Source organism: Tiliqua scincoides, chromosome 2 (assembly GCF_035046505.1).
Source record: "Tiliqua scincoides isolate rTilSci1 chromosome 2, rTilSci1.hap2, whole genome shotgun sequence".
Taxonomy (NCBI): Eukaryota; Metazoa; Chordata; class Lepidosauria; order Squamata; family Scincidae; genus Tiliqua; species Tiliqua scincoides.
The window spans coordinates 170,307,550-170,329,282 of NC_089822.1; the positions used below are offsets into that span (position 1 = coordinate 170,307,550).

The window sequence follows — 21,733 nt, forward strand, 5'->3', positions numbered from 1 at the left end:
TTGAAAGATCATACTTGTTATTAATGCACTGGTGCACCTGTCCACTTGCTTAAACAAATAGAGTGATCAATATTAAATGTGCATTTGTACACAATAAAAGCTCACTTTTGCCAAGATTTTTATCAGTCACAAGATATGCTTTCCAAAGATGATTTAGGTCTGTCGAATTTAGCCTGCTGGAAGGACTGGTCATCTCCCTTTGTTGATTTCTTTTGCTTGGAAAACAAGTACTTGAACCTGTTACAGATGCATAGATATGTGAAGTGGGAAAAGAAGTCAGTGGCCCCACCAAAAGCCACGGGGAACTTCTTAACTCTCTTTCTTTGTGGTCAGAAAAGTGATAAGTTATCACATCTTAAACTTCCTTCAGACTACAAGTAAGAAGTTGCTGGCATTCTCCTGGTTTGGTGCTGTTGGGTTTGGCAAGCAACTGTGTAAGTTTGTGTTCCAGGTGTTCCAGGAGGCAGGCAGGGATCAGGAAGCAGGGCTGGAACCCAGCTGTTATGCCGGATCCCAGCCCCGTTCACTGAGCAGCGCAGAGTGACTTGAAGCCGCTCCATTCTCCTCGAACTTGTACCACCTCCTGAGGTGGTGCAAGTCGAAGGAGACTCATTGTGGCTGTGGTAGCTTACCTGGGAATAAGGGAAAGAGTTTCCCCTTGCCTCTGGCTGAGCCACTTCTGGCCCCAAATTTGCACCAGATATAGCGCAGGCTCTTGGACTGCCTGATCAAGCACAAGATAGGATTGTGCTGTAATTTAAGTGAAACATATGAAAACATCTGAAAGGATTGATCTTCTTTATTTATTATCAGGGTTGCCATTTCAGTTAAGAAATCTTTCTCATGGGAATTACTATAGGAAAAATAAATACAAAATTACAAAAATAACAGTCCAAAACAAGCTATTTTAAAAAAGAATTGTGTTTTTTATCCATTCAGTTGTATCCGGGCGACTTTATAGGCAAGAGCTCTCCTTGCTACCCTGTCAAGCATGGCTTCTTTCAATTGTTGGACATTCATCTTTGTATCTGTTTTTATGGTATCAAGCCAGCAGGTTCTTTGCCTGCCCCTTCTTCTTGTTCCACTAACAATTCCTAACATCATTGACTTCTCTAATGAATTTGTATGCAAAAACAAAGAAGAAATTATCACATACAAACGTATACCATGCTAAAATCTTAATGGATAAGCCATCCCTCAGTCTCCCCATGTAGAGCATATGTCTGTAGCGACAAATGATGCCTGTAGGGAGAACAGGGGGAGGGGTTATTGACCCAGGTTCAAGAAAGGGGGGAACCCCCCACATACCAGACATCAAAAACAGTCCAACCCTATCTAACTTTCCAGTTCTGATGCAGCTGTGCCAATGGAGGTGCACTGCATCCTGCAGTGGAGGGGGGCAGTCACAGATGCCTTCTCAAGGGCCTTCTCAAGGAAACTTTGGGGCTGGATCCGTGCTGGAAAGTTGGATAGAACTGGACTTGTATTTTCTCTTCTTCAACCTATGATCATCTTTCTTTTTATTTGATTTCCCTGCCTTTGTGGCATGTGACTTAGCTCACTTGCTTGAGTCATCTATTGGTGTTTGGGAACATAGCTGTGCCGTGTGCTGCTTTCTGTCTCTGGTGCATTCTGATCTGGATGAGATTGTCTCAGTGCTGTGACTCTATGATCTTGGAAATGAGACTAATTAAACGTCTCATTTCATAAAAAGTCTTTAAATGACTTTTAAAAAGTTCCCTTCTCCCTCTTTTTCTCCTGATCTCATTATTTTTGCTTTCTAACAATTAGGCTGCAAACCTATTCACACTCAGCTCCATTGACTATAATGGGATTTACATCTGGGTAATCCAATGCATAGGATTGGGCTTTTAGTTTTGTGTCTCTGAGGTGCATTTTGGCTTCTGCCCATATCTTCAGGACACTGGCTAGAAAGCATATTAGTTCTAGACCTCTAATGAACCCAATCTGATCATAAGGGATCTTGAATTAGATTGCTTTGGCATTAGCCATTTTTTTTTCCTAGAATGAACATTTGGTCACTTTTCTGTCACTGAAAGCCCTGATGGCATTTTTATCAAATGGATTCAGTTCAGTGTTTTTCCCATGTTGTTCTCCTGTTTTATTTTTTTAAGAACTGGTTTGTGGCATTTTTTTTTTCTGACTTGGAACAGAATTGCTGTTCTACTTTACTGTGGACCGGCAAACAGCTGCACAGCCACCTGACAGGAGTGGTTCATCAAGCAGATGTCAGTGTATTGGTGAAAACTTGCCTTACTGTCCTGATTCCTCTTCATTTCCTCTTTGCACTGCCATTCTAGGACCTATGATGTGGTTCCTTCCTCTGGACTTGGAATGCTGCCTTTTTGCTAGAAGGAAATGAAAAATCAGTAATTACAGGACCCATTTCAATAAGGGTAGTGGCTGGATGGAACAGGGAATGTTTAATTATAGGACTGATTTCAGTAATTCCAGAAGTAATGTGAGTGGAACTTACTTCAGAGTAAACCTATTTATGATTCCCCCCCTTCCCAGAAAATGATTATTACAGGACTGTCATGGGGGATGTAGAGTTATATTAGCACCATATGGAACTACAATTCTAAATCTGCATTTGGCTGATTGTGGATGACCAGGTGCTGTCATTAAGCCAACTAGGTAGCTGCCTAGGGGGCAGACCTCAGAGGGATGCAGTACTGACTTTTAAGGAGCATAGTTCAGTTTTTAGTTTAGGAGCATAGTTTAGATTAGTTTTTTTTTTTTTCTTCATTTTTTACCCATGTAAAAATGCAACTGATGATTTATATTTTTTAATTTAAGATAAATGCCACAACAGTGCTATGGAATATAAGTAATTAAAAAAATATCTTATAATATTTATATGTGGGAGTGCAAGTAATTAGCCTAGGGTGCAAAATAGTCTGGCACTGGCCCTGTGGACAACCAATGTCTTTCAGTGCTAATAGAGCCTTATGTGAACAGGACAAAAGAGAAAAGGGAGTAAAAAAAACAACAAATATATTTGTAAGATTCTATATATATATATATATATATATATATATATATATATATATATATATATATATATATATATATATATATATATATAGAGAGAGAGAGAGAGAGAGAGAGAGAGAGAGAGAGAGAGATCCACTCAAATTACATTCATTCATACATTTATCTCATCCATAAAAGACAACATTTTATCTACATAGATGAAGGTGGTGACAGAAGTGGGCAGGAGAGGTAAGCAGAAAGTAACTAGTTACATAAGGAGATTTAAAAAATTTTTCTGAAAGGACAATGAGTTTTTTGGGAACAGATTTTGTAAAATTGCTCGTGAGAAATCACTAGAGGTGACTTGTAATGATCTGGAGGGAAAGTAATTTATAAGGTATATTTCTATGGACAATGGAGGAGACTGCATCTTGTGAGAAAGTGAGATGAAAACATTGTAGGGTTGCAGTCAATATGATGGAAACATAACAGATTGGGGAGTTGTAGGACCTGGATTGTAGGAAAGCTGATGGAGGAAAATCAACCTTCCTAGCTTTATCCTATGAGCCTGTATGCACCATTGGTTTTCTGTGCATCTCTCATTTGTCTTATATACCCAAGTCAAACTCAGTCTAATATTTGAGCATTTGGCTCAAGAGAGAAAGCATGTGTGTGGATGGTTTGGTCAAGATGATATACCCCTTGCTAACTGAGGAGATGTATAATTAAATATTTAGTTTTTTACTTGTTAAATCATGTACCTGTGTGGTGGCCAATATGCAGAAGTCAGAACACAAAAATCAATCGGTTTTAAGAATGTCTTTAAAACAAAACAAATAATTCCTAATGTAAATACAAGAATCCAATTGCTTCTTTCCCTTCTGCAGTTTGCCAACCGAGAGCCCAATTCTGGGCTCAATGCACCGGCTTACCACCAGCATGCACTGTTGCAAACATGCTGTAAGCCTTGCTGCCGGGGGAGCTCCCATGCTAGTCCAGCGCTAGCCGGCACTGGGCTAGCGCCGAGTGGGTGCCCAGCCTCTGCGGGGTGGGGGGGTAGGCAAGGGTGGGGGGTAGGCGGGGAGGAGGCATTCCGGGGAGGGGGGAGGCAGGTGGAAGACAGAGAGAGGGCAGGGAGGAGGAGTGATGGAGAGGCGGGAGGTGGGGAAAGGGTGGGTGGGAGGTGTGCTGGGGGAGGGAGCGGAGAGGGAGGGAGGTGGCTGCGGCCATTTTTGGTGCTGCCGAAGCTTCATGCCAAGGGAGCTCAGGATTGGGCTGTAAGTCATTATTGGTTGCGAGCTTCTTTCTGTCAGCACTGAACTTTTCAAACAATTTTTTAATTTGCTGGGGCTAGCGACAATGTGAATTTCATTGTGAAAATGTGAAATGAATGGATGCTGTTACCCTTTAGGTATTGCAGGGTTTCTTATTCTCAATAATATTAACCCTGAAGCTGCTGTGTTGCTTTTGTGCACTGATTTCATTTTAGTGAAATCAGAGCAGCAACATATTTTTTAATTTGCATACTATTCCTATTGGGTCCCTTCAAGCAGTTAGTGAATTTCGCAAATGATTTCACTGCTCTGCATTTCAGCATTTAATATGGAAGCAAGAATAATTGTGTATACTTATGACAAATATTCTTCCCTGTAGTTTTAGTTGAACTGAATGTCTTTGTCTTCTGTTTCTGAAAAGTTGTTGGTTTTCTAACTCTTCTGCTGCTTCTTTGAGTGGTTATTTAATTATTATTAACAGTTATTTATCTACATCTGGGGTTTCTTAGAATAGGTCCCTGATCTAAGGGGTTCACTGTTAAGGTTATGTTTGTGGGATGATTGGTGTAGGACCCCTGTTTTGTCCCAATGTGAGCAGGTTGCAAGAAAAACAGCAAATACAGCAGAGTACTTTCAGCAGATGTATTTGAGCAAGGGATATCACAAGTAGAGTAGTCAGTTAGCAGTCCAAGAGTCAGCACAAAGAGCAGTCAGTCCAAGTATAACAAATCCAAATCAGTTTCCAACAATACACAGTCAAAGGTTCAGTCCATAAGTCAGTAATAACATATACATACAGTATCCAGCCTCCTCAGTCACTGGCGGCAGCTCCACAGTTATCTCCAACACCCCTGCTGCTACACTGGAAGCTCCAGCAGACTAACCTTATGTAGTCAGCTTAGCCAATCAGTGCTGGCTTGGTCACACCCAGGGTGTGTCAGTCCCAGGTGCCTGCTGCTTCTGCTGACTCAGCAATCTACACCTGCTCCCTGAACCAACTTGTAAGCTGTGGTTCTGCTTCCCTCAGAACTCAAAGCTAACATTCACAATCGAAGATAGACACACAAGAGATAATAGAGAAAGAAGAGGGGAGTGGTGCCAGGGATGAAGGCAAAGATTATGTGATTATTTCCTTAGACCAGGGGTCTCCAAGCTTTTTGGCTAGAGGGCCGCATCAAATATCTGGTGTGGTGTTGAGGGCCGGGGAAAAAATTTAAATATGAAGTTTTAATAAATAATAATAATAATAATAATAATAATAATAATAATAATAATAATAATAATAATAATAATAATTAACTTTAACAGATTAAAACATAACGACATATCATAAAAACAGTAGTCAGATAAAAAAGTAGTCAGGTAGCATAGCGCAGCAAATTATAAAAGGATCAGGCCTGTAACCAGATGTTAAAAAAGATATTAAAAGATTTTAAAAAGATGTTAAAAAGGCCAGGAACTCAGAAGGCTTATCTAAACAGAAGGGTCTTCAGGCCTCGCCAAAAAGTTTCAAGAGAAGGAGCAGTTCTTAAGTCAAGGGGAAGGAAATTCCATAGCGTTGGTGCCACTACTGAGAAGACCCTATTTCTTGCCGCCGCCCCAAGTACCTCCCTAGGCGGTGGCACTTGTAAAAATGCCTTCTCTGATGACCTAAAAGGACAAGCCGGATTGTACGGGAGTAGGCGATCTCTAAGATACCCTGGCCCAGAGCAGTATAGGGCTTTAAAGGTCAATACCAGCAGCTTGAATTGGGCCCAGAAACGAATGGGCAGCCAGTGCAGCCGCTGGAGAAGCGGACTGACAGAGTCAAACCGCCTACCTCCAGTAACTACACGGGCTGCCGCATTCTGCACTAGTTTCAGTTTCCAAACTGTCTTCAAGAGCAGCCGCACATGGAGTGTAATCTAGCCTCAATGTCACCGTGGCATGGATCACTGTGGCCAAGTCTGCACGATCCAAGTACGGCCGCAGCTGGCACACCAGCCGAAGCTGAGCGAAGGCCCCTCTAGCCACAGCCGCCACCTGGGAATCCAGGAGCAGCTGCAAGTCCAGGCGGACTCCCAAGCTGCAGACCTGCTCCTTCAGGGGGAGTACAACCCCATTCAGTGCAAGCTGATACTCCAGCACCTGCATCAAGGATTTCCGAACCAGGAGAGCCTCTGTCTTATTCGGATTTAATTTCAGCTTGTTAGCCCCCATCCAGATCCTTACTGCCTCTAGACAGCGCTCCAGGACCTCAACCACCACCCTGGAGTCTGGAGGAAAGGAGAGATAGAGCTGGGTATCATCAGCATATTGATGGCACCCCACTCCAAACCCCCGGATGGCCTCTCCCAGTGGTTTCATGTAGATGTTAAATAGCATGGGACAGAAACTCCCAACTTGGCCAATTGGCCCAGAAGGATACCATGGTCAATGGTATTGAAAGCCGCTGAGAGGTCCAGCAGGACCAACAAGGACGCACTCCCCCTGTCCAGTCCCCAGCATAGGTCATCCACCAAGGCGACCAAGGTGGTTTCCATCCCAAAGCCTGGTCTGAAACCAGATTGAAAAGGATCCAGATAATCTGCTTCATCCAAGACCCTCTGGAGTTGAGACACCACTACCCGCTCAATTAACTTGCCCAGAAATGGGATGTTGGAGACTGGCCGGTAGTTGTCTAATACAGTAGAATCCAGGGAGGGCCTCTTCAGGAAGGGGTGAACCACCGCCTATTTCAAAGCACATGGTAACGTCCCCTCCATCAGGGAAGAGTTGACCACAATCCCTGTTCACTCAGCCAGTCCACCCTGGGCAGCTCTTATCAGCCAAACTGGGCAAGGGTCAAGCAGGCAGGCAGGTGGCCTCACACTCCAAAGGAGTCTGTCTACATCCTCAGGCTGTACAAGCTGAAAAGAATCCCACAACACCGGACAAGCAGTTGCCAAGGGGACATAGTTTAGGGACACAACAGCTGCTCCGTTTTTTGGCCTGCCCATAAGGCCTGCCCCTTCTCTCCTTGGACTTACCCCAGCTATATAGCTGGTGTGGGTACAAGGAGATGCATAGACTATCAGGGGTCTGGCATCATAGGCCATCAGGGGGCCTACATAAAATAAAAATAAATAAATAAAAAATACCTCGGGGAGGCCTCTTGGTTGCCCTCCCCCCATTGTATTCAATGCACACTCCACCTGTGCAGCTGCGTTGGCCCCAATGATGGGGATTATAGGTTTCCCTCCTGTGATGGGGGGGGGACGTTCCAGCATAATTAACAACATGGGAGAAAGAACAGGGCAATCTGAAGGAGTGGGAGACCTTAGGAGGGCTGAGGGGTGGTAGAGCTGGAGTAAAGATCACAAACTCAAGAGATAAGAAGGAACAAGGCCATGGAGGCCTTTGGTGAAAAAGACCAGGAGCTTGTGCTGTATTCAGGTGCAGACAGAAAGGATTTAAGGAGAGGGGCATGACATGAGCGATAAATGGTTTTGACAGCACAGTGCCAGATGGATATGAGGGACCTGGGTGAGACAAAGGAAGACCAGCAAGGAGAAGGTTGCAGTAGTTGAGGAGATATTATAGACAGGAAGGGGTGTATTTTTGTAATGTTGTAGAAGAAGTGACATAAATTGGTGGCAGACTGTGTATGGGGAGGGAAAGACATTAAAGATAAAGCCAAGTTCTCAAGCCTGCAAAACAGGGTGGATGGTGACATTGTCAATGGGGAGGGGGAGAGTACAAGGAGAAGAGCGTTTGCGGGCACAGATGAGGAGTTCTGTCTTGTATGTACCTAGTTTGAAACAATGATGAAGCATTCAAGCAGAAATGTCAGACAGGCAGAAATGCAGGATTAGATGGAGGGAGAAAGATTTGGAGCAGAGAGAGAGAGAGAGAGAGAGAAAGAGAAAGAGCTGGATATCATCAAATTGAATGCCGTTAAAACAATGTATTTGATGTAATGTATTGGTTGCCGCGACTGTAGCAATTTTCCTCCATGGAGAGAGGGTATCCATGAATATACAATATGTGAAGAATTTCATATCTGAATCCAAATCCAAGTGGGCTTTTCAGGATAAATTGGGGAGCAAGAGTAGAGCATGATGGATGGCTCATTTTGACTACCAATATAGAACAAAATAAAAGCAATAAAATAGCTTTAAAACAATTTAAGAGAGGGCAGCCCAATCCTGAGCTGCCTGGAGCTCCCGGACCCGGCGGCTTCATGGAGGGCTGCCGCCAGATCCTGCGCCTCCCGTGTTACCACGGGAGGCTCCTTGGGAGAAGGGGACATTCGTCCCCTTCCCCCGAGTAAGGGAAGCAGCTCTGCAATGGAGCTACTCACTTTAGTGGCAACCAAAAGGTCACTGCTAAAGTAAAGGCACTCGTGTAGGGCGAGCAGCCCTGCATGAGCACCTAGGATCCTGTGGAGCTCAGCTCCGTGGATCCGCCTCTCCCCCACCCCCCGACACTTCTCCCCCATGCCTCCGGCCATGCCTCCCCCCTCCCCAGAAGGCTTCCCCATGCCCCCGGCCACGCCCCTGCCTCCTTTTCCGCAGCCCAGTGGTCCGAGGGTCCATGAAGGTGCAGAATCCAGGCGACCCCCGGGCACTAGCCCAGTGCCAGCCAGCGCTGGGCTAGTTCTGGTGGGAGCCCGGTGGTAAGCCCCGCAAACATGCCTTATGGCACGTTTGCAACTGAGGTCTGCGGCGCAGAGCCCAATCCTATCCACTCTTAGAGCCCAATCCTATCCACACTTTCCTGGGAGTAAGCCAATTTAATTTAATGGGACTTACGTCTGAGTAGACATGCATTGGATTGCACTGATAAATAGAGCTAATTAACTCTAAAATGCATTGTATAATTTATTTAACCTACAGGCATGTCCCCACCATGTGCCTGAAAGCCAGCTGTGAGAGGGTTTTGCAGGGTGTGTCTGGTGAGAAAGAGCCAATGTGAGAGGAGCCATCCCAGAAGTGTAACCATAGGAGGGTTGGGATATTATGGCTGCAAACCTAAGCACACTTACTCCAGATTCAGTCCACTGGACTTTTTTTACAGGTATTAAGTCATAAAAGAGATATAAGATTGTTTCGTTTGGTCATTTTTCCGGTGCTACACCCTTCTCACACAAACATTCACAAGAACCTGGACTGATGCAGATGTTGCCTTTCAGGCAAGCATGGCAACGTGTCATTTACAGCTCTGGAAACCTGTAGAGGTTAGCTTGCTCTTTGAACTTGGAGACTTTCTATAAATTGTACGCTATGAATTTTAATGTTTGTACTAAAATAACTCTCCTTGGCATTCTCAAAGTCACACGCTAAATTGAAAGGGCTTTTGTTGTGGCCTTTTTCATTAAGCGGTATACTGTGTACACCTATTAATGGGAGAAAAAAAGAGATGCAGTACCATTTACTGCAGTAGAGAAAGGAAAAATATTACCCCCTGTGCCTGAGTCACAGCAGAAAGATAAGCTAAATTCAGACTCAATCCTCTTGAAATCTTTTCAGTCTGCTTCCGCTTCTGTCTTCATGTCTGCAAAATGTGCCAAACATAACCAAATCTACCCATGATTCTCTTCGCAAATTATGTTTCCCTTCCACTTCCATCTTGTGCCTTCTACCCCAGAGTTGTATTTTATGAGAACTTTGTAAGACAGCATGTAATATTTTACACCGTGATAAACCATGGTGATCATTGGATGGCTTCAATATTTCATGAATCTGAAATGATGGCCATTTGTCCCATACATTATCCTCTTTCTCTACTAAGCTGATGTGATGTGAGAGCAATCTGTGATAGTGGTTTAGCTCACCATGTAAGCAGGTTATTGTGTGGAAATCTGAGTTTGTGGAACAGCTCTCTGTAAACCTGTAAAGTTATTTGTTGTGTACACAGTAAGAGTGAGCTTGGAAAAAAGCATGATTGTGTCTTCATTTTGGATGCTTCTGGCATAGTCAGAGGGCACAGTTATTCATAGCAGATTTCATGCTGCACATAAACATATTGGTTAATATATTAGATCTGGAAACCTTTCACAAAAAAGGTGATTTGATTCATTACCATATTTGCTCCTGATTGTTTAGATATCTTTCAACAAAAGGATCACCACATTCAACGATTTATATTATGAACAGGGTGTTGCATTTATTTTGCAAAGAGCATGCGCATTATTTGCATCTTAGAGTCTTATAGTGGACTCTGAGAATCAGATACATAATGGCATGGGTTTCCATATTTTTCAAACAGGTAAGCAAGGGGCAGCCCAATCCTGAGCTGCCCGGTGCCCAGGGCTGCAGCGGTGCTAAAAATGGCTTCCACTGCATCCAGCGTGCAAACTGGGCAGTGCTGGTGGCTCCTTGGGAAAAGGGTCGCCGTAGAATCAAGAGCCTCCATGTCGGACCAGCAACCAAACATGGAGGCTCAGGATTTGGTGGAGCAAAGCTCCACTGGTTCCACTTCCCTCCCACCCCGCTCCCTCTCCCCAGCAAACCTCCTCCCTGCTTTCTTCCCATCCTCCCTCCTCCTCACCCCACCCTGGAACACCTCCTCCTCACCTACCTCTCTGCTGCTCGGTGGTCCTCGTGGCCACCGAGCCGCAGACCAAGGCCTTCTGCTGGCACTAGCCCAGCACCGGCTGGCGCTGAACTAGCACCGGTGCTGAGGGCCGCAATTATGCTGGCAGTGTGAGCTCAGGATTGGGCAGGATAGGCAGGAGGGGGTGGGGGAGGGCAGAATGGGGGGTCAGGAAGGACAAACTGGGCAGGGAGAGGTATGGGTGAATCAGATCTGGGAAGGTTTGGTGGCAGCAGCTGCATACTGAGAGTCATTCTGGTAGGTGCCAGTGATGAAGCTATGGGTGTGGGGTTTGTGTGAGTGTGGCTGGATGGGGAGGCTGCTGCAGTAGGCACCCTGTGTCACATGCCAGCCCATGCAGTGCTCCCTCTAATAAGTCCATGTGCTACAGCCTCCCAGCCAGGTGTGCCTGTTTGCAGTGATGCAAGGTGTTAAATGCCAGATGAGATGCTCTTTGCCTGTCTTTTGCTGTGGCTGGATGGTTAGCCAGCAGCTTTGTGGAGTGGCCAATGTGGGTTCTAAACCTACTTTCCTGTTTTCTTTTGTCCCTACCATGGGTGTTGCTGACCAATCATGCAAAAGGCGAATGCCTTTCTGGTGAAGGGCAAGTCCCTTGTGTGGGATTGAAGCCCTCTTACCTGGATTCCAGCATGTGCCTTCGTGGAGCAAGCCATCAGCTCCCTGCTTTCCTTGAGTCCTGTTGAGATTCTGTCCCCATGTGACTCATCCCAGTCCTTCCCTTGGCAAAAGGGTTTCTTCCAACTGGCAGATGCCCCGCATGGGGCCTCTTCTTGCCACAGAGAGGCTTGTGTATTTGTTTCTCGTGGCTGCCCTCTTCTACCTGTGTTGTTTTCTATTCAAAAATTATTGCTTGGATATATGTATACATAGGGTGGGACGAGGGAAACTCCCTAGCAGTTCTTAGCGTTTGTCTTTTTGCTGCTGATGCCGCTGTGACCCCTGTAGAGTGGGAGGTGTGCTGTGGCATCCTTGTGCCCTGTTGTATGTATGTTGAATGTGGTGTCCTCGGGGCATCTTTCCATGAGATGGGACTTGAGGGACTACCTGTGGCTGGGTTATTCATTGGCTGCTCATTGGCTTTGCCCCTGCCTCCCCCCCCCCCAAACTGCTCAGTTCATCCTGGGAGTGTTTTTCTAGCTACCAGTGTTGGGATCAATTGAAAACTCAAACATCACATGTATGACAAATGGATGTCACATAGATGACGCACCAACTTTACGGTGATGACACATGGATGGATGTCACAGTGATAATGCACTGCTATCAGGACACCATTTCATGGATTACAGGCTGTGTTGATGTTTTCATGTACACTGGTATATAACTGGGAAGGGCTGCACCAGCATTGCTTCACCAGGTTTGGCATTTGGCCGTTGTTCTGCCAGGATCTGTGCACTATTGTCATGGTATTGCTGGATGGGTTCAAGATATGACGGATGTAGCATCGGCATCTGTGTGACGTCAGTGTCCAGGTAGGATTGTGCTAAAAATGATTCAGTGGTCTGAGGTATCATTTTATCTTATAAAAATAGAACATTTTAGTTGTAACAACATATAATGATAAAAGCATCTCTGTCTAGATTATTTTGTATTTAATACCACATAACCTTGCTGCCTAAACCTGCATTAAGAATGATTTACCAATTCAAAGGGCTTTGAACTTTTTAGTTGTTCTGGTTCAACAGAATATGTATTTCTGTAAATACAACTGACACTTAGGGTGCAATCCTAACCAACTTTCCAGCACTGGCATAGCTGTGCCAGTGGGGCATGTGCTGCATCCTGCAGTTGGGCAATAACGGAGGCCTCCTCAAGGTAAGGCAATGTTTGTTCTCTTACCTCAGAGTTGCATTGCCCTGATGTCAGTGCTGGAACGTTGGTTAGGATTGCGGCCTTAGTGACATATTCTGCAAGTTGCATATTAGGCAGTTATAGTCCCTCATAGCCACATTCCTGTTCATATTGAAATTTCAAAATTGAATCTAATGAGTGGTTTATTAATCTGTTGTGGTACCGCCAGAGAAGCACTGTAATTTAATTACTAGAATTTGCAACTGGAGTCAGGTGCAACTAAAACAAATTCCAATGGAACATCTTAGATTCAAAAATTCTGATGGAATGTCTTTGATTCAGATTTAAGGGGCTAAAGAAAATGTATAATCATCACTAGTGGTAAACGGTTACAACAAGCATTTCTTCAGCAAATGCTTCATGCAATTTTATACTGAATCAATGATCTCCTATCAATATTACTTTTTTGCCCGCTATTTCTAGCTGCCAGCAATGATTCTGTACGGCTATCACAATAAACTATGGAGCGGTTGGTTTAAGGTGTGATGAGTCATGGCTTGAGAGCTTCCAAACATATTGACCTATCCATGGTTTATACGAGGTCATAAGGGGTGCGGAAGGAAGAAGGCAGTGACGTAATCCACAGGATCACGTCACTGCTGGGCTCACAGGGGCTTTTTAAAAAATTACCACTGCCTGCAGCAGACTGCTGGGGGTGTAGGGAGCCTTTGGGGTTGTGTGGAGTATCACGGAGTCTTCTGTAAAGCTCCCCGCATCTTGAAATAATAAGAAAATGCAATCACAACCCGCTTTTGGGTTGCAATCGCAAAACTGGAAGTGGGTTGCAATCTCATTATTTTTTATTATTTTGAGGTGCAGGGAGCCTTGCAAAAGGCTCTGCAGTGCTCCCCGCACCTCCAGGAGGCTGCTATGGGCAGGGGTGAGTTTTAAAAAAGCCCCTGCGAGCCTGGTGGCGATGTAGTCCTGTAAATCGCGTCATAGCCTTCCCCCCTTCCCCACTCCTTAAAGTGCCGAAGCATTCATTCTCAAGCTGGTGAGTCATGACCCACCAGTTTGAGAACCACTGAGCTAAGAATTTCCAGTTCTGGTGCTGGTTGTCCTTAACAATGTTCTTTGAATGACTCAATAGGTCTTAGGCTGTAGCTGAAAAATCATAATTCACAACATAAAATTATTTGGGATATTCGTAGAGTGAGGCTGTTCAAATGAAGGGGGGAAAAAAGCATTGGCTTCTGGCATATATATGTCCTCAATAATAAACACAGATGCCTCCCAGGCTGTTCTTGCCCAATTAAATCCCTTCACAATGTAACTGCAGTTGCTGGCTTCTTAACTACATGTGGTTATGTAGCATTTTTGTAACCTACTTTTCAAATGTGCTGAGGTCTCCTTCCGCCTCCTGCCCATTGGGCTGATTGGACAGCAGTGACACAAGGATGCTCAGTCACACCAGCAACCCAGCCCCCAATCTAGTTAGATCCAGATCTTTAGCTTCATTGATGTCCATGGAATGGCAATGGTTTAAATGCTTTAAAGGCTTTCATGGAACTGGTTAGTGGATCTAGCGCAGGGGTGGGCAAACTTTCAACTTTAAGGATCCTGGACCTTTAACAACTGTGTAGGAGAGAGAATTTCAGCAGGGTCCAGGATCCCTGAAGCTGAATCTTTGTCCACCCCTGATCTCGTGGTTGATCACGCTATGTCATTACCAGGGGTAAGAACACAGGTAAATAGGCAAAACAGCATGCCTTAAAAATCACTTGTCATGAATCTGAGATCTTCAAGAACTGCTGCACATTGCTACAGCTTAAATGGGCCTTTTAATTTTTTTAAGAAGAAAATAATGGAAGCACTAATTTTAACAGAAATGGATATATTGTGTGCCCACTTACTGTATTCCCAGTAGTTTACCTTCACTGCAGGTATGCCCTTCACCTGCTGTTTCCTTCTATTATTTCAGGATGTGTTGTGAAATTCCATACAAGAACTTGCTTTGCTTCAGTAACATTTTAATCTGCAAACTTTTAAAAAAATCATTTATCATGCAGAAGATGCTCTGCATTTGTGTGTGTGTGCTATTCTCACCCGACATTTAAAAGGCTATTGCTGACTTCCCTTCTTGCTTTGCTTAAATGAATCATGTTTTGCGAGTAGCACCTTCCCTGAAGCAATCATAAAAAGACTTTTTCATTTGATATCTTTCAGACTGCTGTAGAAGATGTGAGCCATTCAGTGAGATGTTTTCTGTGATCCTAGGCAAGGAACATAGCAATTAGAGTCAAGTGGCAACTATAGAAGGTTGTTATAAGTCCTTGAAGAGTTTTGAGCATTAATAACCTTTTTACCTATTTATGATAAACTGAAAAGAGAAGGTTATAAAATGTGTTGTCAGAGAGTTTGCAATTTCATACTGCCTACATTTTTTCTTTCTTAGTTTTCGGAATAACTGACCCATTTACATTTCAGAAAGTCTCTGTGAGCTTTGCCCTACACAACTGTGGAAGCTGGAATGGTGGAACTCTCCAATCCACGTTGTTAAGTGAATCTGCTGTTAAGCAAAGGGAGCAGCACCACCGGTTTCTCAGTTTTCTCCTGGGAAGCTGCAGCATGACGCTTCCCCTCTCTAACACCCACACAGCTTGGAGTTTCCTGCAGTGGTTGTCTTTTCCTCCTCTTGATCGCTGACGTGAAACCGTTGAACTCCTGCTTGCCTAGATCGCCCTGCTGAGCATGATCCTTTGATCTCTGAGATATTATTATTAATTATTAACAGTATTTATATACCGCTTTTCAACGGAAAGTTCACAAAGCAGTTTACAGAGAAAAATCAAATAACGAAATGTCTCCCTGTCCCAAAAGGGCTCACAATCTAAAAGGATGCAAAAGAACACCAGCAGACAGTCACTAGAAAAGACAATGCTGGGGTGAGGGGGGCCAGTTACTCTCCTCCCGCTAAATAAAAGAAAAGCACTTAAAAATTGCCTCTTACCCAGTTAGCAGGGGTACAGAAGATATGCAGAAGATTTGTGCTGAAGAGCAACAAGAGTTCACACATGTCTCACTTCTATATATCGAGGTAGAGATCGGGGCAGGGAAGAGTACAGATCAAAGCCAGAAAGAAAGTAGTAATGCTGCCAATATCCTAACCTTGTTTTGATCTACCTTCCTGGTTCCACTCAGATTTGGCAGGGGTGGGGGAGGGTGGATTGGGCCTGTGAATGAGGCAGGTTCGGTAGCAGAAGTGGCCGCCAAATCCTACCTCCCTTCTTGGACCTGATCCTGTTGCACGGGTTCACACAGACTTGTTTCAACAAATTTGCTGGCGCAGGTCTCAATAGATCCCTCCCCACTGAGGCAGCTTTTGCCCAGGTAAGGGAACGTTTGTTCCCTTTCACATTACATCTGCCCCCCCCCCCCCCAGTATGCAACTATAGCTTTTCTGGCAGCATTGCTTTGGTGGGAGGGGAGGAATCGATACAATTGGGCTCTGAATTTTGTATACATTTTGTCTGAAACTTAACTAAAAGGGCCTGAATTGCTTGACACTTGCCTAGTAGATCATACTGAGCTTCTGAGAAAGCTGTTTTGAGCTCCACTGCATTTGTTTTGCCCTCCAGAATCTTGTACCGAGATAAGTTTTACTCCTTGCTTACTTGCTTAGTTTGTTTTCCTAGAGGGATTTGAAATAAAATGTTCCAGCAAAAATGGTGTTGCAGTCCTCAGAAATATTTAAAAGCAGGAAGTAAAAAATACATGGAATTGAGATTGTGAGAAAAAAGAATACTAGGGGAACTTGAACACGAAAACAGCTTTTCATCTTGTCTGCATCCCAGAATCCCTCTGGCGTTTTGCCTATGAGACCTTCTTACCAACTTGGTGCTTATGTGTTTCCTAATGACACTTCCCTGTATATCTTTTGCCTGATGTGGACCCTGGCAGAATTAATCTGTTAAGATCTATGGCCAATCTGTGGAGCAGATTCCTGAACCAGAAGGAAAAATTCTCATTTTCTTATGTAATCCTGTATCTTGACTTTGAAAGTAGCTGGCAATACAAAACATCAATGATTAAATGTGCAGTAACTGCATTTTCTTGCTCTCTGGGAATGGAAGGCTTTTAGAGGCATTTTCAGGTGGCTTTTACCCTACCTCAGGCAGTCTAGAGAGACTTAGAGAGCGTTGACACTGCAACATTCTGCGAGTTAACCTGCTTGTGCAATTTACGTCTCTGCCCCTGGCATTTGCATGGCTCTCCTCACAGTGGCATTAATTTGAAGGCTCTTCGCTGTCATAAACCGAATATAGAAGCTGAAGCTTGTGCATTTCATCACATGTGGTGTTAATAGCATTATCAACAGCAGCTGATCTTGAGTGTTCAGTATATATGATTTGATGCTGCATCTTGCCAGGATGCTCAAAATCATATTCCATCAAGAAGAACTTCCTTACGGTTTGTGTCAAGATTCCCTAGAATACAGAGCTGTAGCTGTTAGCTCACTAACATGAAAAACAGAAATTAGACCAATTCCTGTCTTCTGACCAGAACTCTAAGTGGCATGAAGCTAGTGCTGAGCTGAATATTCTCATTGAATAATTTTCTGCTTTGAATTTGGGGTGGTGAGCAAAATTCAGCAAGGTGACTTCAGGTGGGGCCAGATAAATTTTGAGAATGTTTCCATAGTAGCTCACCATTGGTTGGTGGCAGGGTGGTTGTAGGAGATGGTGGATCTGGCTGGTTAGCTTCCCTGCCTCCTTTCTGGGACTAGCAGAAAGTTCAAGGAGACCCATTGTGGAGGGGGAGGCTTATGAAAGGGATTTAAATCAGTTTTTTCCTTGGAAACCTCCTGATCCGCCCCCTCCCCCTCTGAATACAGCTCTTGCCTTTTCAGGGCAGTGGATGGGGGAAAGGATAGGATTGGGCTGGAAGAAAGTGTTTTAAAAAACCAAGCTGACATATTCCTTTATAAAAATTATAAGAATCAGAAGACTAAAATAATTGTCAGGACATTGGTTCTAGTTTTGGAAGATGCTTTTGTTTTCCTGATTTTGTGGACTGGAAATGTCAGTGCCTAAAATTTTATTTATTTTACAACTGCAAAGCCATTACCTTGCATATTATTAGTACTGTGTAATGGTGAACTGAACAGGTTAAGTGGAAAGTTAAATCTTTCAAGCAGTCTGCACAGCTGAGAAGAAATAAAATATTGCCGATCTCTTTCCTAGTGGTAGCTTACTGGGAAGCAAAGCCAATACTTATTCAGGTACAGATTGTTTACACATTGATGCACAATGGTACCTTGGTAGTGGCTTTAGCCTGTTACATCGGTGCTTTTTTTTTTTTTTTTTCTTCTTCACATGGATGATAATCCCAAGCACCAAAATCTTCCTAACAAGTATTTGCTAATACTCAGGCAGGCACTGTGCTGCTTTCCTAAATGAAAGGGCTCACTTGTTTTTAATTATGTCCCACACAGCCTGCCTACATAATATGGTGACAGTTTTGGTCAAATATAGAAGCTGTATTTTGTACAGCAGCCAGCGCTGATGGCTCAACCTTTCAGAACTGAAATGTGAAGGCACACACATAGACAAACACATCCCACTCCTATTGTGAGGGACTATAAGCATACTGTCCACATTCCAGAACTCTACAGGTGCTCCATCACACACCCACAGATCTCGGGCATGGAAGCTTTCCAGCTCATATCTATGACTTCATATTCTGGGAACAGTTTCCCTTTGCAAACAGAAGCCCGGAATTCCCTCAACTGAACTGAGCAGAGAAGCTGTTATAGACTCTTAGGGCACAATCCTAACCCCTTATGTCAGTGCATTGGTGCCAATGGGACATGTGCTGCATCCTGTAGTTGGGTATCACTCATGGAGGCCTCCTCAAAGTAAGGGAATGTTTGTTTCCGTAACTCAGAGCTGCATTGCCCTTATGTCAGTGCCTGAATCACTGACATAAGGGGTTAGGATTGCGCCTTTAGGCACAATCCTAACCATGTCTACTCAGAAGTAAGTCCTATTGTGTTCAATTGGTCTTACTCCCAGGAAAGCGAGGTTAGGATTGCAGCCTTAGCAACTTCATAGATAGAGCTCCTGTGCATGCAAAGAGTGAGCATACTGTATTCTTTGCTAGCTGGATGTAAGTCTCAAGCCAAAGATTACTGAGTAATACTTAGCATTTGTATAATGCTTTTTGAGTGTGCCAAGAACTTCACATGCATTATCTTGAAATTATCCCTACAGCAACCCTGTAGGGTTAGTATTAGCCCCATACGGCAACAGAGGACCTGAGATTGAGAAAGAGAGAGAGGTTTATCTAAGGCGCCTGGTGACTTCATGGCAGTGGCAAAGGGGTAGACAATGAGTAGTCTGAAAGTCCTCCTACAGCAAGAGTGGTGGTGTCATCTTCAGGAGCTGACAGATGCTGCCTCTGAAACAGTGGCATACCAAGGTCATTAGGCACCCAGGGCCCATAAATTTTGGCAGCTCCCATGACATGGCATGGCAGCTCCTTATGTTCTTATGTTCTTATGACAAAATTATTTTCAGTAATAGTCATGATATGAAAGAAATAATAATAATAGCCAGAAAACAGTGCAGATGGTGGACATTTTCTTTTTCTGAACTTTATTAAATATATATATATATATATATATATATATATATATATATATATATATATATATATATATATATTTATTTATTTATTTATAATTTTGTGACTTTGTATATATAATCATACCAATAACATAAGGCCCAGGAGGGGGACAGGTGTGACACAAAATCTGATCCACTTTCATGGGTCAACGTGGACTTGCGCCACTCATTGAACTGGCGCAGGTTTGAGTTGGTGGATGCTGGGGCTTACCCCAGGATAAGGGGACAAATGTCCACTTACCCTGGGGAGACCTGCAGCAGTCAAAAGTCTCTCATGAGATGCAACAGAAGCCGTGCCGACACTGCTACATCAGTGCGCAGGGTGTTAGGTAGGTTTGGGCTGCCTGTGGGGTGTGGCTATGAGGGGGGTATCATGACAAGCTCCTGCATTTCAAAACTTATCACTACACCACTGGGCTGAGGCAAAATAAGTCCTGATGTGCAGCAAATTCTCTTAAAGCCCAATCATCACCTTGCTGCCCACAACAGTGCTGAGTGCTGTAAAGCAGTCAGCACCTGATGCAAAAAGGTGCTCTGACAGTGCACAAGTTAGCACACTGCCAGGAGTGCTGACGGAAAGACCTGTGCCTTCCCTCCCACACCATGGCGGACGTCCCCGCTCACTGGAGCAGATAAGATGGGAGAAGTGTGAGGGGGTGGTGGAGGGCGGAACAGGGGTGGGGAGGAGATGTAACGGGGGTGGGGAGGCTGTGGGAGGGAAAGGATCTGTCGTGGACAGCCCACGCAGGGCTTCCCTGTCCTCTTTTCTCCTTGGACTAGTGCTGGCAAACTTGCTGGTGCAGGACCGAGGAGACCCATTGTGGGCTGGGAGGCTTGCGCAGGGGTAAGGGGATTTAAAATCCCTTTTCCTGCTGAAGCCCTCACCCCCCCCCCCCATGGAATGCAGCATTTGCCAGTTTGGCACCGCTGCAATAGTGGAGGGGGAAAAGAATAAGATTGGGCTGTTAGCCACTATGCCACACCAGCTTTACGTCTAAAGAATGCAAAGCAGTAAATGAAACTTTAATAGGGAATGATTACAGCATAATGTAGGAACAAATAGCACTTACTCTGGAAGCAAATGTCTCAAAAATAAATTGATCCTTAATTTAAATGGGGTAGAGTTACAACAGGGATTTTGGGAAATGCCTAATTGCACTTAGGCGGGGGTAATAGAAGTTCTGTTATATTCAGTAATGGAAATAACATTTCAAATCAAAGAGATTCACTTTTTTAAAAAGTCCACCTACAATGCACCAAGTCTAACGTACAAAGGTCTCTCAGCTGGCTTTGACAGCCATTTGAGGTATGATTCAGTGGCTATACAAATCAGCCAAAATTTTGTTATGCATACAGGAAGTTTTCCTATTGTGAATGTTGTAGATAATCTCTTTTATTCTCACACATATACTGTATGGGGGGTATTCACGGGGTATCCATATCTGCAGATTCACTTATCTTTGGATCGGGTCCATGCTCCCCCCACCTGCGCTGCTCTATTCGCCTCTGGAAGGTCATCTGAGCCCAGAAGGCGCCTTGTATGTCCATCCGCGGCTTCTGCCAGGCTCAGACTGAGCCTTACAGTGAAAAACAAGTGATTTCAGTTTCTTTTTTCAAAAAACTGAAAGTGATTTTTTAATGCCTTAGAAGGCATTTGGGAGGCCTGGGGAAACCCCAAGTTCCCCTTGGCTCTGGAGGGTGCAGCGGGGGGGGGGGGGTTTGCCCATTTCTGCGGTTTGGAACCCCCAGGGATATGAGGGCACGCCTGTATACACAGAGTTCATCACAGAACATAACTGAGATCACTCTGATAATTAGAAAACCTTGGTAGCTGAAACACAAAGATAATCTTATATAAATGGACTTGGGTGTACATGTTGTCAAAGATGTGACATTGTTTTCCTTCATTACATAATTAAGCTCTAATTGTAGCTTAGAAATGGATGTTTGGAAGGAATGGAGCACACAGATGCAACTTCTACAGTACAGATGCCATGTGGTGGCTGTGCTAATTGTGGACAGCTTTCCCCCTTACATAACTGACAGACAGACTGTGCACCAATCCTCAGCTATACGATTTCAGGGGTGTTGGATGCTTTGCAAGAAGCAAGGCTTTATATAAAGCTCCATGGCAGATTCAAATGCTGCTAAATATGTTTCATCTCAAAACCATATTTGTTCCATTCCTTTATGGATGCAAGGAAGGCACAATAATGCAAAGCGGGGGGATGGATGCAGTATTTTCTCTAAGAGGCCACACCAAAGTATGTTTTACTTCAGTGTGCAATTAACAGCTAAAGGAGGGAGTGAAATGAAATCTGAATGTCTACACTGGCTTGTGGACCTTTCAAGTAATAGGAGTGCAGTAATATGGGGTTGTATCCATATCTGATCTTGTGTGAACCCTTC

The 21,733-nt window shown here is 44.2% G+C and overlaps 1 protein-coding gene across 7 annotated transcripts in view; it reads left to right on the forward strand.

Moving 5' to 3' along the window:
• GABRG2 (gamma-aminobutyric acid type A receptor subunit gamma2) overlaps positions 1-21,733 on the forward strand; it is a 48,953-nt gene that overhangs the window by 11,295 nt on the left and 15,925 nt on the right. The window contains exon 6 of one of the 7 annotated variants that reach the window (XM_066613360.1): positions 14,708-14,723. The exons of the other annotated variants lie outside the window; for them this stretch is intronic. Coding sequence (XP_066469457.1) covers positions 14,708-14,723 — 16 coding nt within the window. The remainder of the gene's footprint in view (positions 1-14,707; positions 14,724-21,733) is intronic. 7 annotated transcript variants of the gene reach the window in all.